A 15,519-nucleotide genomic window follows, 5' to 3' on the forward strand; every position below is an offset into this window, starting at 1 on the left:
TATGTAGTCTGGAATCTTAGTTGTTGTGGATTACATGAGACTATGTAGTCTGGAATCTTAGCTGTTGTGGATTACATGAGACTATGTAGTCTGGAATCTTAGTTGTTGTGGATTACATGAGACTATGTAGTCTGGAATCTTAGTTGTTGTGGATTACATGAGACTATGTAGTCTGGAATCTTAGGTGTTGTGGATTACATGAGACTATGTAGTCTGGAATCTTAGTTGTTGTGGATTACATGAGACTATGTAGTCTGGAATCTTAGCTGTTGTGGATTACATGAGACTATGTAGTCTGGAATCTTAGTTGTTGTGGATTACATGAGACTATGTAGTCTGGAATCTTAGTTGTTGTGGATTACATGGGACTATGTAGTCTGGAATCTTAGGTGTTGTGGATGACATGAGACTATGTAGTCTGGAATCTTAGCTGTTGTGGATTACATGAGACTATGTAGTCTGGAATCTTAGTTGTTGTGGATTACATGAGACTATGTAGTCTGGAATCTTAGCTGTTGTGGATTACATGAGACTATGTAGTCTGGAATCTTAGTTGTTGTGGATTACATGAGACTATGTAGTCTGGAATCTTAGTTGTTGTGGATTACATGAGACTATGTAGTCTGGAATCTTAGTTGTTGTGGATTACATGGGACTATGTAGTCTGGAATCTTAGGTGTTGTGGATGACATGAGACTATGTAGTCTGGAATCTTAGCTGTTGTGGATTACATGAGACTATGTAGTCTGGAATCTTAGTTGTTGTGGATTACATGAGACTATGTAGTCTGGAATCTTAGCTGTTGTGGATAACATGAGACTATGTAGTCTGGAATCTTAGTTGTTGTGGATTACATGAGACTATGTAGTCTGGAATCTTAGTTGTTGTGGATGACATGAGACTATGTAGTCTGGAATCTTAGTTGTTGTGGATTACATGAGACTATGTAGTCTGGAATCTTAATTGTTGTGGATTACATGAGACTATGTAGTCTGGAATCTTAGTTGTTGTGGATTACATGAGACTATGTAGTCTGGAATCTTAGGTGTTGTGGATGACATGAGACTATGTAGTCTGGAATCTTAGCTGTTGTGGATGACATGAGACTACATGGTCTGGAATCTTAGGTGTTGTGGATTACATGAGACTATGTAGTCTGGAATCTTAGCTGTTGTTGATTACATGAGACTATGTAGTCTGGAATCTTAGTTGTTGTGGATTACATGAGACTATGTAGTCTGGAATCTTAGCTGTTGTGGATTACATGAGACTATGTAGTCTGGAATCTTAGCTGTTGTGGATTACATGAGACTATGTAGTCTGGAATCTTAGTTGTTGTGGATTACATGAGACTATGTAGTCTGGAATCTTAGCTGTTGTTGATTACATGAGACTATGTAGTCTGGAATCTTAGCTGTTGTTGATTACATGAGACTATGTAGTCTGGAATCTTAGTTGTTGTGGATTACATGAGACTATGTAGTCTGGAATCTTAGCTGTTGTGGATTACATGAGACTATGTAGTCTGGAATCTTAGTTGTTGTGGATTACATGAGACTATGTAGTCTGGAATCTTAGTTGTTGTGGATTACATGAGACTATGTAGTCTGGAATCTTAGCTGTTGTGGATGACATGAGACTATGTAGTCTGGAATCTTAGTTGTTGTGGATTACATGAGACTATGTAGTCTGGAATCTTAGTTGTTGTGGATTACATGAGACTATGTAGTCTGGAATCTTAGCTGTTGTGGATTACATGAGACTATGTAGTCTGGAATCTTAGTTGTTGTGGATTACATGAGACTATGTAGTCTGGAATCTTAGTTGTTGTGGATTACATGAGACTATGTAGTCTGGAGTCTTAGCTGTTGTGGATGACATGAGACTATGTAGTCTGGAATCTTAGTTGTTGTGGATTACATGAGACTATGTAGTCTGGAATCTTAGTTGTTGTGGATTACATGAGACTATGTAGTCTGGAATCTTAGCTGTTGTGGATAACATGAGACTATGTAGTCTGGAATCTTAGTTGTTGTGGATTACATGAGACTATGTAGTCTGGAATCTTAGCTGTTGTGGATGACATGAGACTATGTAGTCTGGAATCTTAGTTGTTGTGGATTACATGAGACTATGTAGTCTGGAATCTTAGCTGTTGTGGATGACATGAGACTATGTAGTCTGGAATCTTAGCTGTTGTGGATTACATGAGACTATGTAGTCTGGAATCTTAGTTGTTGTGGATAACATGAGACTATGTAGTCTGGAATCTTAGTTGTTGTGGATGACATGAGACTATGTAGTCTGGAATCTTAGCTGTTGTGGATAACATGAGACTATGTAGTCTGGAATCTTAGTTGTTGTGGATTACATGAGACTATGTAGTCTGGAATCTTAGTTGTTGTGGATTACATGGGACTATGTAGTCTGGAATCTTAGGTGTTGTGGATGACATGAGACTATGTAGTCTGGAATCTTAGCTGTTGTGGATTACATGAGACTATGTAGTCTGGAATCTTAGTTGTTGTGGATTACATGAGACTATGTAGTCTGGAATCTTAGCTGTTGTGGATAACATGAGACTATGTAGTCTGGAATCTTAGTTGTTGTGGATTACATGAGACTATGTAGTCTGGAATCTTAGTTGTTGTGGATGACATGAGACTATGTAGTCTGGAATCTTAGTTGTTGTGGATTACATGAGACTATGTAGTCTGGAATCTTAATTGTTGTGGATTACATGAGACTATGTAGTCTGGAATCTTAGTTGTTGTGGATTACATGAGACTATGTAGTCTGGAATCTTAGGTGTTGTGGATGACATGAGACTATGTAGTCTGGAATCTTAGCTGTTGTGGATGACATGAGACTACATGGTCTGGAATCTTAGGTGTTGTGGATTACATGAGACTATGTAGTCTGGAATCTTAGCTGTTGTTGATTACATGAGACTATGTAGTCTGGAATCTTAGTTGTTGTGGATTACATGAGACTATGTAGTCTGGAATCTTAGCTGTTGTGGATTACATGAGACTATGTAGTCTGGAATCTTAGCTGTTGTGGATTACATGAGACTATGTAGTCTGGAATCTTAGTTGTTGTGGATTACATGAGACTATGTAGTCTGGAATCTTAGCTGTTGTTGATTACATGAGACTATGTAGTCTGGAATCTTAGCTGTTGTTGATTACATGAGACTATGTAGTCTGGAATCTTAGTTGTTGTGGATTACATGAGACTATGTAGTCTGGAATCTTAGCTGTTGTGGATTACATGAGACTATGTAGTCTGGAATCTTAGTTGTTGTGGATTACATGAGACTATGTAGTCTGGAATCTTAGTTGTTGTGGATTACATGAGACTATGTAGTCTGGAATCTTAGCTGTTGTGGATGACATGAGACTATGTAGTCTGGAATCTTAGTTGTTGTGGATTACATGAGACTATGTAGTCTGGAATCTTAGTTGTTGTGGATTACATGAGACTATGTAGTCTGGAATCTTAGCTGTTGTGGATTACATGAGACTATGTAGTCTGGAATCTTAGTTGTTGTGGATTACATGAGACTATGTAGTCTGGAATCTTAGTTGTTGTGGATTACATGAGACTATGTAGTCTGGAGTCTTAGCTGTTGTGGATGACATGAGACTATGTAGTCTGGAATCTTAGTTGTTGTGGATTACATGAGACTATGTAGTCTGGAATCTTAGTTGTTGTGGATTACATGAGACTATGTAGTCTGGAATCTTAGCTGTTGTGGATAACATGAGACTATGTAGTCTGGAATCTTAGTTGTTGTGGATTACATGAGACTATGTAGTCTGGAATCTTAGCTGTTGTGGATGACATGAGACTATGTAGTCTGGAATCTTAGTTGTTGTGGATTACATGAGACTATGTAGTCTGGAATCTTAGCTGTTGTGGATGACATGAGACTATGTAGTCTGGAATCTTAGCTGTTGTGGATTACATGAGACTATGTAGTCTGGAATCTTAGTTGTTGTGGATAACATGAGACTATGTAGTCTGGAATCTTAGTTGTTGTGGATGACATGAGACTATGTAGTCTGGAATCTTAGCTGTTGTGGATAACATGAGACTATGTAGTCTGGAATCTTAGTTGTTGTGGATGACATGAGACTATGTAGTATGGAATCTTAGTTGTTGTGGATAACATGAGACTATGTAGTATGGAATCTTAGTTGTTGTGGATAACATGAGACTATGTAGTCTGGAATCTTAGTTGTTGTGGATTACATGAGACTATGTAGTCTGGAATCTTAGTTGTTGTGGATGACATGAGACTATGTAGTCTGGAATCTTAGCTGTTGTGGATAACATGAGACTATGTAGTCTGGAATCTTAGTTGTTGTGGATGACATGAGACTATGTAGTCTGGAATCTTAGGTGTTGTGGATGACATGAGACTATGTAGTCTGGAATCTTAGCTGTTGTGGATGACATGAGACTACATGGTCTGGAATCTTAGGTGTTGTGGATTACATGAGACTATGTAGTCTGGAATCTTAGGTGTTGTGGATTACATGAGACTATGTAGTCTGGAATCATAGCTGTTGTGGATGACATGAGACTATGTAGTCTGGAATCTTAGCTGTTGTGGATTACATGAGACGATGTAGTCTGGAATCTTAGTTGTTGTGGATTACATGAGACTATGTAGTCTGGAATCTTAGCTGTTGTGGATGACATGAGACTATGTAGTCTGGAATCTTAGCTGTTGTGGATTACATGAGACGATGTAGTCTGGAATCTTAGTTGTTGTGGATTACATGAGACTATGTAGTCTGGAATCTTAGGTGTTGTGGATGACATGAGACTACATGGTCTGGAATCTTAGCTGTTGTGGATGACATGAGACTATGTAGTCTGGAATCTTAGGTGTTGTGGATGACATGAGACTATGTAGTCTGGAATCTTAGCTGTTGTGGATTACATGAGACTATGTAGTCTGGAATCTTAGGTGTTGTGGATGACATGAGACTATGTAGTCTGGAATCTTAGCTGTTGTGGATGACATGAGACTATGTAGTCTGGAATCTTAGCTGTTGTGGATTACATGAGACGATGTAGTCTGGAATCTTAGTTGTTGTGGATTACATGAGACTATGTAGTCTGGAATCTTAGGTGTTGTGGATGACATGAGACTATGTAGTCTGGAATCTTAGCTGTTGTGGATGACATGAGACTACATGGTCTGGAATCTTAGGTGTTGTGGATGACATGAGACTATGTAGTCTGGAAGCAGTTCATCTGAGTTGAAGTGACATCTCAGAAAGCAACTTGATTGGTTCTGATCATGTCCTCACCAAGTATTTGTATTTTATGGATAAAGCAGAACTTCCCGTCTAAGAGAACTGCAGCAGGGTGTGGTTGATGGACTGGTTTAACGACTCACCCCATCCTCCTCCGTTGGCCACCGTCGACTTGACATCGACGGCCACGGCCGGGAACATTCCGATGGTGATGGTGAAGATGAAGCACACAGACAGAGCCATGACCCAGATCTTCAGGAAGAGGAGGTTCATGGTCATGTGACTGCTGGTGTGTCCTTCAACTACCAAAATACTACAGTGTTGGGATTCAATTCTTTGCTTTTGTACCTTCTTGAAGATTCTCGGCACAGACACGGAAGATTTGCTGTCGTCCGCCATCAGACTGACCACCGCTTGCCTCTCGTCTTGACTCTCTGAGGGACACCAACGTGATGACATTCACCTGACAAAGACCACTAAACATAGATCTACCTTTTTTGAGAAGATCCATCTTGTTGTCCTCGTCCCCAGATGGTCTGGATCTGCTGCTCTCCATGCAGTACTGGAAGAACTCCTGGTAGAAGTACAATAATCATTGTTCTTTTCTAAGTGCTTTACAGTGATCATCATTCATGGTGCTGGTAAGTCCTTCATGGTGGTGGTAAGTCATTCATGGTGGTGGTAAGTCATTCATGGTGCTGGTAAGTCATTCATGGTGCTGGTAAGTCATTCATGGTGCTGGTAAGTCATTCATGGTGGTGGTAAGTCATTCATGGTGCTGGTAAGTCATTCATGGTGCTGGTAAGTCATTCATGGCGGTGGTAAGTCATTCATGGTGGTGGTAAGTCATTCATGGTGGTGGTAAGTCATTCATGGTGCTGGTAAGTCATTCATGGCGGTGGTAAGTCATTCATGGTGATGGTAAGTCATTCATGGTGGTGGTAAGTCATTCATGGTGGTGGTAAGTCATTCATGGTGCTGGTAAGTCATTCATGGTGATGGTAAGTCATTCATGGTGCTGGTAAGTCATTCATGGTGGTGGTAAGTCATTCATGGTGCTGATAAGGCATTCATGGTGGTGGTAAGCTACATTTGGAGCCACAGCTGCTCTGGGTAGGCAACATTCCCAGGAGTAGGAGTGGCACTGGGAGCAAGGTGTCTTGCCCAAGGACACGTCTGCAGGGACTAGGATGGCAAAAGTTGGATTCATAGCAGGAAACCTCAAGTATCTGCACGACTGTTCTACCATCTGAGCCACGCCGTCCAACGCACCGCCCCATAAACCAAGAGACGAGGCTGCACGCTTCCGTGAATCACCATTATTTGGCTAAGAATAAGGCCCCGCCCCTTAGGTGGAAGTGGCCCAGACTGTACTTTGAGGACTTGTAGTGTTTCCTTGCCATACAAAAACAGCGAGCAGTCATCCAAAATGAATCTTTTTGGTGGGGGACTCTCACCATTACCACCAGGGAGGGTAGCGTTTACATTTGTACACCAGATCATTACCACCAGGGAGGGTACCGTTTACATTTGTACACCAGATCATTACCACCAGGGAGGGTACCGTTTACATTTGTACACCAGATTATTACCACCAGGGAGGGTACTGTTTACATTTGTACACCAGATTATTACCACCAGGGAGGGTACCGTTTACATTTGTACACCAGATCATTACCACCAGGGAGGGTACCGTTTACATTTGTACACCAGATCATTACCACCAGGGAGGGTACCGTTTACATTTGTACACCAGATTATTACCACCAGGGAGGGTACCGTTTACATTTGTACACCAGATCATTACCACCAGGGAGGGTACCGTTTACATTTGTACACCAGATCATTACCACCAGGGAGGGTACCGTTTACATTTGTACACCAGATTATTACCACCAGGGAGGGTACTGTTTACATTTGTACACCAGATCATTATCACCAGGGAGAGCACCGTTTACATTTGTACACCAGATCATTACCACCAGTGAGGGTACCGTTTACATTTGTACACTACATTATTACCACCAGGGAGGGTACCGTTTACATTTGTACACCAGATCATTACCACCAGTGAGGGTACCGTTTACATTTGTACACCAGATTATTACCACCAGTGAGGGTACCGTTTACATTTGTACACCAGATCATTACCACCAGGGAGGGTACCGTTTACATTTGTACACCAGATTATTACCACCAGGGAGGGTACCGTTTACATTTGTACACCAGATCATTACCACCAGGGAGGGTACCGTTTACATTTGTACACCAGATCATTACCACCAGGGAGGGTACCGTTTACATTTGTACACAAGATTATTACCACCAGGGAGGGTACCGTTTACATTTGAACACCAGATTATTACCACCAGGGAGGGTACCGTTTACATTTGTACACCAGATTATTACCACCAGGGAGGGTACCGTTTACATTTGTACACCAGATTATTACCACCAGGGAGGGTACCGTTTACATTTGTACACCAGATCATTACCACCAGGGAGGGTACCGTTTACATTTGTACACCAGATTATTACCACCAGGGAGGGTACCGTTTACATTTGTACAAATACTAGCACCAGATCAGTGACTCATCTGGATGATGCGTTCATGTGTCAATGACTTGTGTGGATGTTACATTCATGCGTCAATGACTTGTGTGGATGTTACATTCATGCGTCAATGACTTGTGTGGATGTTACATTCATGCGTCAATGACTTGTGTGGATGTTACATTCATGCGTCAATGACTTGTGTGGATGTTACATTCATGCGTCAATGACTTGTGTGGATGTTACATTCATGCGTCAATGACTTGTGTGGATGTTACATTCATGCGTCAATGACTTATGTGGATGTTACATTCATGCGTCAATGACTTGTGTGGATGTTACATTCATGCGTCAATGACTTGTGTGGATGTTACATTCATGCGTCAATGACTTGTGTGGATGTTACATTCATGCGTCAATGACTTGTGTGGATGTTACATTCATGCGTCAATGACTTGTGTGGATGTTACATTCATGCGTCAATGACTTGTGTGGATGTTACATTCATGCGTCAATGACTTGTGTGGATGTTACATTCATGCGTCAATGACTTGTGTGGATGTTACATTCATGCGTCAATGACTTGTGTGGATGTTACATTCATGCGTCAATGACTTGTGTGGATGTTACATTCATGTGTCAATGACTTGTGTGGATGTTACATTCATGTGTCAATGACTTGTGTGGTTGTTACATTCATGCGTCAACGACTTGTGTGGATGTTACATTCATGCGTCAATGACTTGTGTGGATGTTACATTCATGCGTCAATGACTTGTGTGGATGTTACATTCATGCGTCAATGACTTGTGTGGTTGTTACATTCATGTGTCAATGACTTGTGTGGATGTTACATTCATGCGTCAACGACTTGTGTGGATGTTACATTCATGCGTCAATGACTTGTGTGGATGTTACATTCATGTGTCAATGACTTGTGTGGATGTTACATTCATGTGTCAATGACTTGTGTGGATGTTACATTCATGCGTCAATGACTTGTGTGGATGTTACATTCATGCGTCAATGACTTGTGTGGATGTTACATTCATGCGTCAATGACTTGTGTGGATGTTACATTCATGTGTCAATGACTTGTGTGGTTGTTACATTCATGTGTCAATGACTTGTGTGGATGTTACATTCATGCGTCAACGACTTGTGTGGATGTTACATTCATGTGTCAATGACTTGTGTGGATGTTACATTCATGTGTCAATGACTTGTGTGGATGTTACATTCATGCGTCAACGACTTGTGTGGATGTTACATTCATGTGTCAATGACTTGTGTGGATGTTACATTCATGCGTCAATGACTTGTGTGGATGTTACATTCATGTGTCAATGACTTGTGTGGATGTTACATTCATGTGTCAATGACTTGTGTGGATGTTACATTCATGTGTCAATGACTTGTGTGGATGTTACATTCATGTGTCAATGACTTGTGTGGATGTTACATTCATGTGTCAATGACTTGTGTGGATGTTACATTCATGCGTCAATGACTTGTGTGGATGTTACATTCATGCGTCAATGACTTGTGTGGATGTTACATTCATGCGTCAATGACTTGTGTGGATGTTACATTCATGCGTCAATGACTTGTGTGGATGTTACATTCATGCGTCAATGACTTGTGTGGATGTTACATTCATGCGTCAATGACTTGTGTGGATGTTACATTCATGTGTCAATGACTTGTGTGGATGTTACATTCATGCGTCAATGACTTGTGTGGATGTTACATTCATGTGTCAATGACTTGTGTGGATGTTACATTCATGCGTCAATGACTTGTGTGGATGTTACATTCATGTGTCAATGACTTGTGTGGATGTTACATTCATGTGTCAATGACTTGTGTGGATGTTACATTATAATACAAAGTAGTGTATAATGACTTGTGTGGATGTTACATTATAATACAAAGTAGTGTATAATGACTTGTGTGGATGTTACATTATAATATAAAGTAGTGTATAATGACTTGTGTGGATGTTACATTATAATACAAAGTAGTGTATAATGACTTGTGTGGATGTTACATTATAATACAAAGTAGTGTATAATGACTTGTGTGGATGTTACATTATAATATAAAGTAGTGTATAATGACTTGTGTGGATGTTACATTATAATACAAAGTAGTGTATAATGACTTGTGTGGATGTTACATTATAATACAAAGTAGTGTATAATGACTTGTGTGGATGTTACATTATAATACAAAGTAGTGTATAGTTGTAACTTATCTGTCAGTAGACACGTTATGGAAGATAAAAACTACAACATGGATGATGGGGAGAAGATGCTGTCAAAGTGGAGGCATGTTAATAAGAGCGCCCACAAGATGGCAGATCCTAAAGAGACAGCCAGAAAGCGACTTGAAGATGGTGTTTAAAACATCATCTCTGTAACATTTTGACCAAAGAACCACCAGGACGTGTTGTGTAGACCACAAGGAGGACTTCAATCATCAGAAAATGACCTTTACCACACGTGCCATCCTGCTGCTGTGTGCTAAAGACACTTAAGTCCTCTAATGCAGCATGTGGACCATGTTCTAGATAAGTATGACTTACCAGCCTGGGCAGGGTGAGGTAGGAGATGATGGCCATGAGAATGACAAAGTTCTAGATAAGTATGACTTACCAGCCTGGGCAGGGTGAGGTAGGAGATGATGGCCATGAGAATGACAAAGTTCTAGATAAGTATGACTTACCAGCCTGGGCAGGGTGAGGTAGGAGATGATGGCCATGAGAATGACAAAGTTCTAGATAAGTATGACTTACCAGCCTGGGCAGGGTGAGGTAGGAGATGATGGCCATGAGAATGACAAAGTTCTAGATAAGTATGACTTACCAGCCTGGGCAGGGTGAGGTAGGAGATGATGGCCATGAGAATGACAAAGTTCTAGATAAGTATGACTTACCAGCCTGGGCAGGGTGAGGTAGGAGATGATGGCCATGAGAATGACAAAGTTCTAGATAAGTATGACTTACCAGCCTGGGCAGGGTGAGGTAGGAGATGATGGCCATGAGAATGACAAAGTTCTAGATAAGTATGACTTACCAGCCTGGGCAGGGTGAGGTAGGAGATGATGGCCATGAGAATGACAAAGTTCTAGATAAGTATGACTTACCAGCCTGGGCAGGGTGAGGTAGGAGATGATGGCCATGAGAATGACAAAGTTCTAGATAAGTATGACTTACCAGCCTGGGCAGGGTGAGGTAGGAGATGATGGCCATGAGAATGACAAAGCAGGCGGTGATGAAGTAGCCAAAGGCGCTGTCCCGCAGGGCCGACCCAGCTAGGGGAAAATAAAACATTTTGTTTACAAAGTATAGCATTATTACACTATCTATAGCATTATTACACTATCTATAGCATTATTACACTATCTATAGCATCATTACACTATCTATAGCATTATTACACTATCTATAGCATTATTACACTATCTATAGCGTCATTACACTATCTATAGCATTATTACACTATCTATAGCATTATTACACTATCTATAGCATTATTACACTATCTATAGCGTCATTACACTATCTATAGCATTATTACACTATCTATAGCATCATTACACTATCTATAGCATTATTACACTATCTATAGCATCATTACACTATCTATAGCATCATTACACTATCTATAGCATTATTACACTATCTATAGCATTATTACACTATCTATAGCATCATTACACTATCTATAGCATCATTACACTATCTATAGCATCATTACACTATCTATAGCGTCATTACACTATCTATAGCGTCATTACACTATCTATAGCATTATTACACTATCTATAGCATTATTACACTATCTATAGCATTATTACACTATCTATAGCATTATTACACTATCTATAGCATTATTACACTATCTATAGCATCATTACACTATCTATAGCATTATTACACTATCTATAGCATTATTACACTATCTATAGCATTATTACACTATCTATAGCATTATTACACTATCTATAGCATTATTACACTATCTATAGCGTCATTACACTATCTATAGCATCATTACACTATCTATAGCATTATTGCACTATCTATAGCATCATTACACTATCTATAGCATCATTACACTATCTATAGCATTATTACACTATCTATAGCATCATTACACTATCTATAGCATTATTACACTATCTATAGCATTATTACACTATCTATAGCATCATTACACTATCTATAGCATTATTACACTATCTATAGCATTATTACACTATCTATAGCGTCATTACACTATCTATAGCGTCATTACACTATCTATAGCGTCATTACACTATAGCATTATTACACTATCTATAGCATTATTACACTATCTATAGCGTCATTACACTATCTATAGCGTCATTACACTATCTATAGCGTCATTACACTATCTATAGCATTATTACACTATCTATAGCATTATTACACTATCTATAGCATCATTACACTATAGCATTATTACACTATCTATAGCGTCATTACACTATCTATAGCATTATTACACTATCTATAGCATTATTACACTATCTATAGCATTATGCTATAGATAGTGTAATAATGCTATAGCGTCATTACACTATCTATAGCATTATTACACTATCTATAGCATTATTACACTATCTATAGCATTATTACACTATCTATAGCATTATTACACTATCAATAGCAATATTACAGTATTTATAGCATTATTACACTATCTATAGCATTATTACACTATCTATAGCATTATTACACTATCTATAGCATTATTACACTATCTATAGCATCATTACACTATTTATAGCATTATTACACTATCTATAGCATTATTACACTAATATTACAGTATTTATAGCATTATTACACTATATTTAGGGTTATTACACTAATATTACACTATTTATAGTATTGTATGTATTTCAAAGAAAGTTTCATGTGGATTCTAAAAGAGTTTTTCCCTGATGGCCTTCTTGTCTTTTTCATTTTGTCCTGGCTTGAAAAATGTTTCCTACTTTTCTTCTGTTTGGATGCTAATGTTTGGATGCTAATGTTTGGATGTTTGGATGCTAATGTTTGGATGTTTGGATGCTAATGTTTGGATGTTTGGATGCTAATGTTTGGATGTTTGGATGCTAATGTTTGGATGTTTGGATGCTAATGTTTGGATGCTAATGTTTGGATGTTTGGATGCTAATGTTTGGATGTTTGGATGCTAATGTTTGGATGTTTGGATGCTAATGTTTGGATGCTAATGTTTGGATGTTTGGATGCTAATGTTTAGATGTTTGGATGCTAATGTTTGGATGTTTGGATGCTAATGTTTGGATGCTAATGTTTGGATGTTTGGATGCTAATGTTTGGATGTTTGGATGCTAATGTTTGGATGCTAATGTGTGGATGTTTGGATGCTAATGTTTGGATGCTAATGTTTGGATGCTAATGTTTGGATGCTAATGTTTGGATGCTAATGTTTGAATGTTTGGATGCTAATGTTTGGATGTTTGGATGCTAATGTTTGGATGCTAATGTTTGGATGTTTGGATGCTAATGTTTGGATGTTTGGATGCTAATGTGTGGATGTTTGGATGCTAATGTTTGGATGCTAATGTGTGGATGTTTGGATGCTAATGTTTGGATGCTAATGTTTGGATGCTAATGTTTGGATGCTAATGTTTGAATGCTAATGTTTGGATGTTTGGATGCTAATGTTTGGATGCTAATGTTTGAATGCTAATGTTTGGATGTTTGGATGCTAATGTTTGGATGCTAATGTTTGGATGCTAATGTTTGGATGCTAATGTGTGGATGCTAATGTTTGGATGCTAATGTTTGGATGCTAATGTTTGGATGTTTGGATGCTAATGTTCGGATGCTAATGTTTGGATGCTAATGTTTGGTTGTTTGGATGCTAATGTTTGGATGCTGATGTTTAGATGCTGATGTTTGGATGCTAATGTTTGGTTGTTTGAATGCTAATGTTTGGATGCTAATGTTTGGATGTTTGAATGCTAATGTTTGGTTGTTTGGATGCTAATGTTTGGATGCTGATGTTTAGATGCTGATGTTTGGTTGTTTGGATGCTAATGTTTGGATGCTAATGTTTGGTTGTTTGAATGCTAATGTTTGAATGCTAATGTTTGGATGCTAATGTTTGGATGTTTGAATGCTAATGTTTGGTTGTTTGGATGCTAATGTTTGGATGCTAATGTTTAGATCCTAATGTTTGGATGCCAATTGTTGGATGCTAATGTTTGGATGCTAATGAGAAGTGAATGTGATCTGAATCTAGAGGTACTAGATGTGTGCCTGTCCTGGCTGCTCAGTACAATATAGGTCAAGTAATAATAATGGCGTGAAGAGACTCACCTCCCAGACACTCACTTATCCCACCAAAGTTAAAGGCTTGCTTTTCTTGTCATGCAACTTTAACTTAACTGCTGTCTATTGTGAAATGACTACTTCTGCTCAGCAACACCAATTAAGATAAGATCACAATTAAGATAAGATTACAATTAAAATAAGATTACAATTAAGATATCATTACAATTAAGATATGATTACCATTAAGATATGATTACCATTAAGATATGATTACAAGTAAAATTAGATTACAAGTAAAATTAGATTACCATTAAAATAAGATTACAATTAAGATAAGATTACAATTAAGATATGATTACAAGTAAAATTTGATTACAAGTAAAATTAGATTACCATTAAAATAAGATTACCATTAAAATAAGATTACAATTAAGATACGATTACAAGTAAAATAAGATTACAATTAAAATAAGATTACAATTAAAATAATATTACAAGTAAAATAAGATTACAATTAAGATAAGATTACAAGCAAAATAAGATTACAATTAAGATAAGATTACAAGTAAAATAAGATTACAAATTAAAATAAGATTACAAGTAAAATAAGATTACAATTAAGATAAGATTACAAGTAAAATAAGATTACAAGTAAAATAAGATTACAAGTAAAATAAGAATACAATTAAGATAAAATTAGCAAGGCAATGGCTAATATTTCAGCTTCAAATCGGATAGGCAAAACGAGCCCATCAACATGTTAATGTAATTATTGATCATATTTCTACATAATGTATTTGTAATCACTGCATGTATCATCATTATGTTTTATTATAACTCATCTAGTTATTACATGTTAATAATGTAATTATTGATCATATTTCTACATAATGTATTTGTAATCACGGCATGTATCATCATTATGTTTTATTATAACTCATCTAGTTATTACATGTTAATAATGTAATTATTGATCATATTTCTACATAATGTATTTGTAATCACTGCATGTATCATCATTATGTTTTATTATAACTCATCTAGTTATTACATGTTAATAATGTAATTATTGATCATATTTCTACATAATGTATTTGTAATCACTGCATGTATCATCATTATGTTTTATTATAACTCATCTAGTTATTACATGTTAATAATGTAATTATTGATCATATTTCTACATAATGTATTTCTAATCACTGCATGTATCATCATTATGTTTTATTATAACTCATCTAGTTATTACATGTTAACAATGTAATTATTGATCATATTTCTACATAATGTATTTGTAATCACTGCATGTATCATCATTATGTTTTATTATAACTCAACTAGTTATTACATGTTAATAAT

General features: G+C 37.6%; 1 protein-coding gene across 4 annotated transcripts in view; it reads right to left on the bottom strand.

The window, feature by feature from the left end:
- The window catches only part of LOC133657075 (equilibrative nucleoside transporter 1-like), a 110,526-nt gene that overhangs the window by 24,397 nt on the left and 70,610 nt on the right, over window positions 1-15,519 (bottom strand). For all 4 annotated transcript variants that reach the window (XM_062057990.1, XM_062057993.1, XM_062057991.1 and 1 more), the window contains exons 7-10: window positions 11,044-11,141; window positions 5,766-5,847; window positions 5,622-5,707; window positions 5,417-5,525 (exon numbers count right to left, since the gene is read on the bottom strand). In XM_062057990.1, coding sequence (XP_061913974.1) covers window positions 5,417-5,525; window positions 5,622-5,707; window positions 5,766-5,847; window positions 11,044-11,141 — 375 coding nt within the window. The remainder of the gene's footprint in view (window positions 1-5,416; window positions 5,526-5,621; window positions 5,708-5,765; window positions 5,848-11,043; window positions 11,142-15,519) is intronic.

The sequence above is a fragment of the Entelurus aequoreus genome, linkage group LG09, assembly GCF_033978785.1.
Source record: "Entelurus aequoreus isolate RoL-2023_Sb linkage group LG09, RoL_Eaeq_v1.1, whole genome shotgun sequence".
In the NCBI taxonomy this organism is placed as follows: Eukaryota; Metazoa; Chordata; class Actinopteri; order Syngnathiformes; family Syngnathidae; genus Entelurus; species Entelurus aequoreus.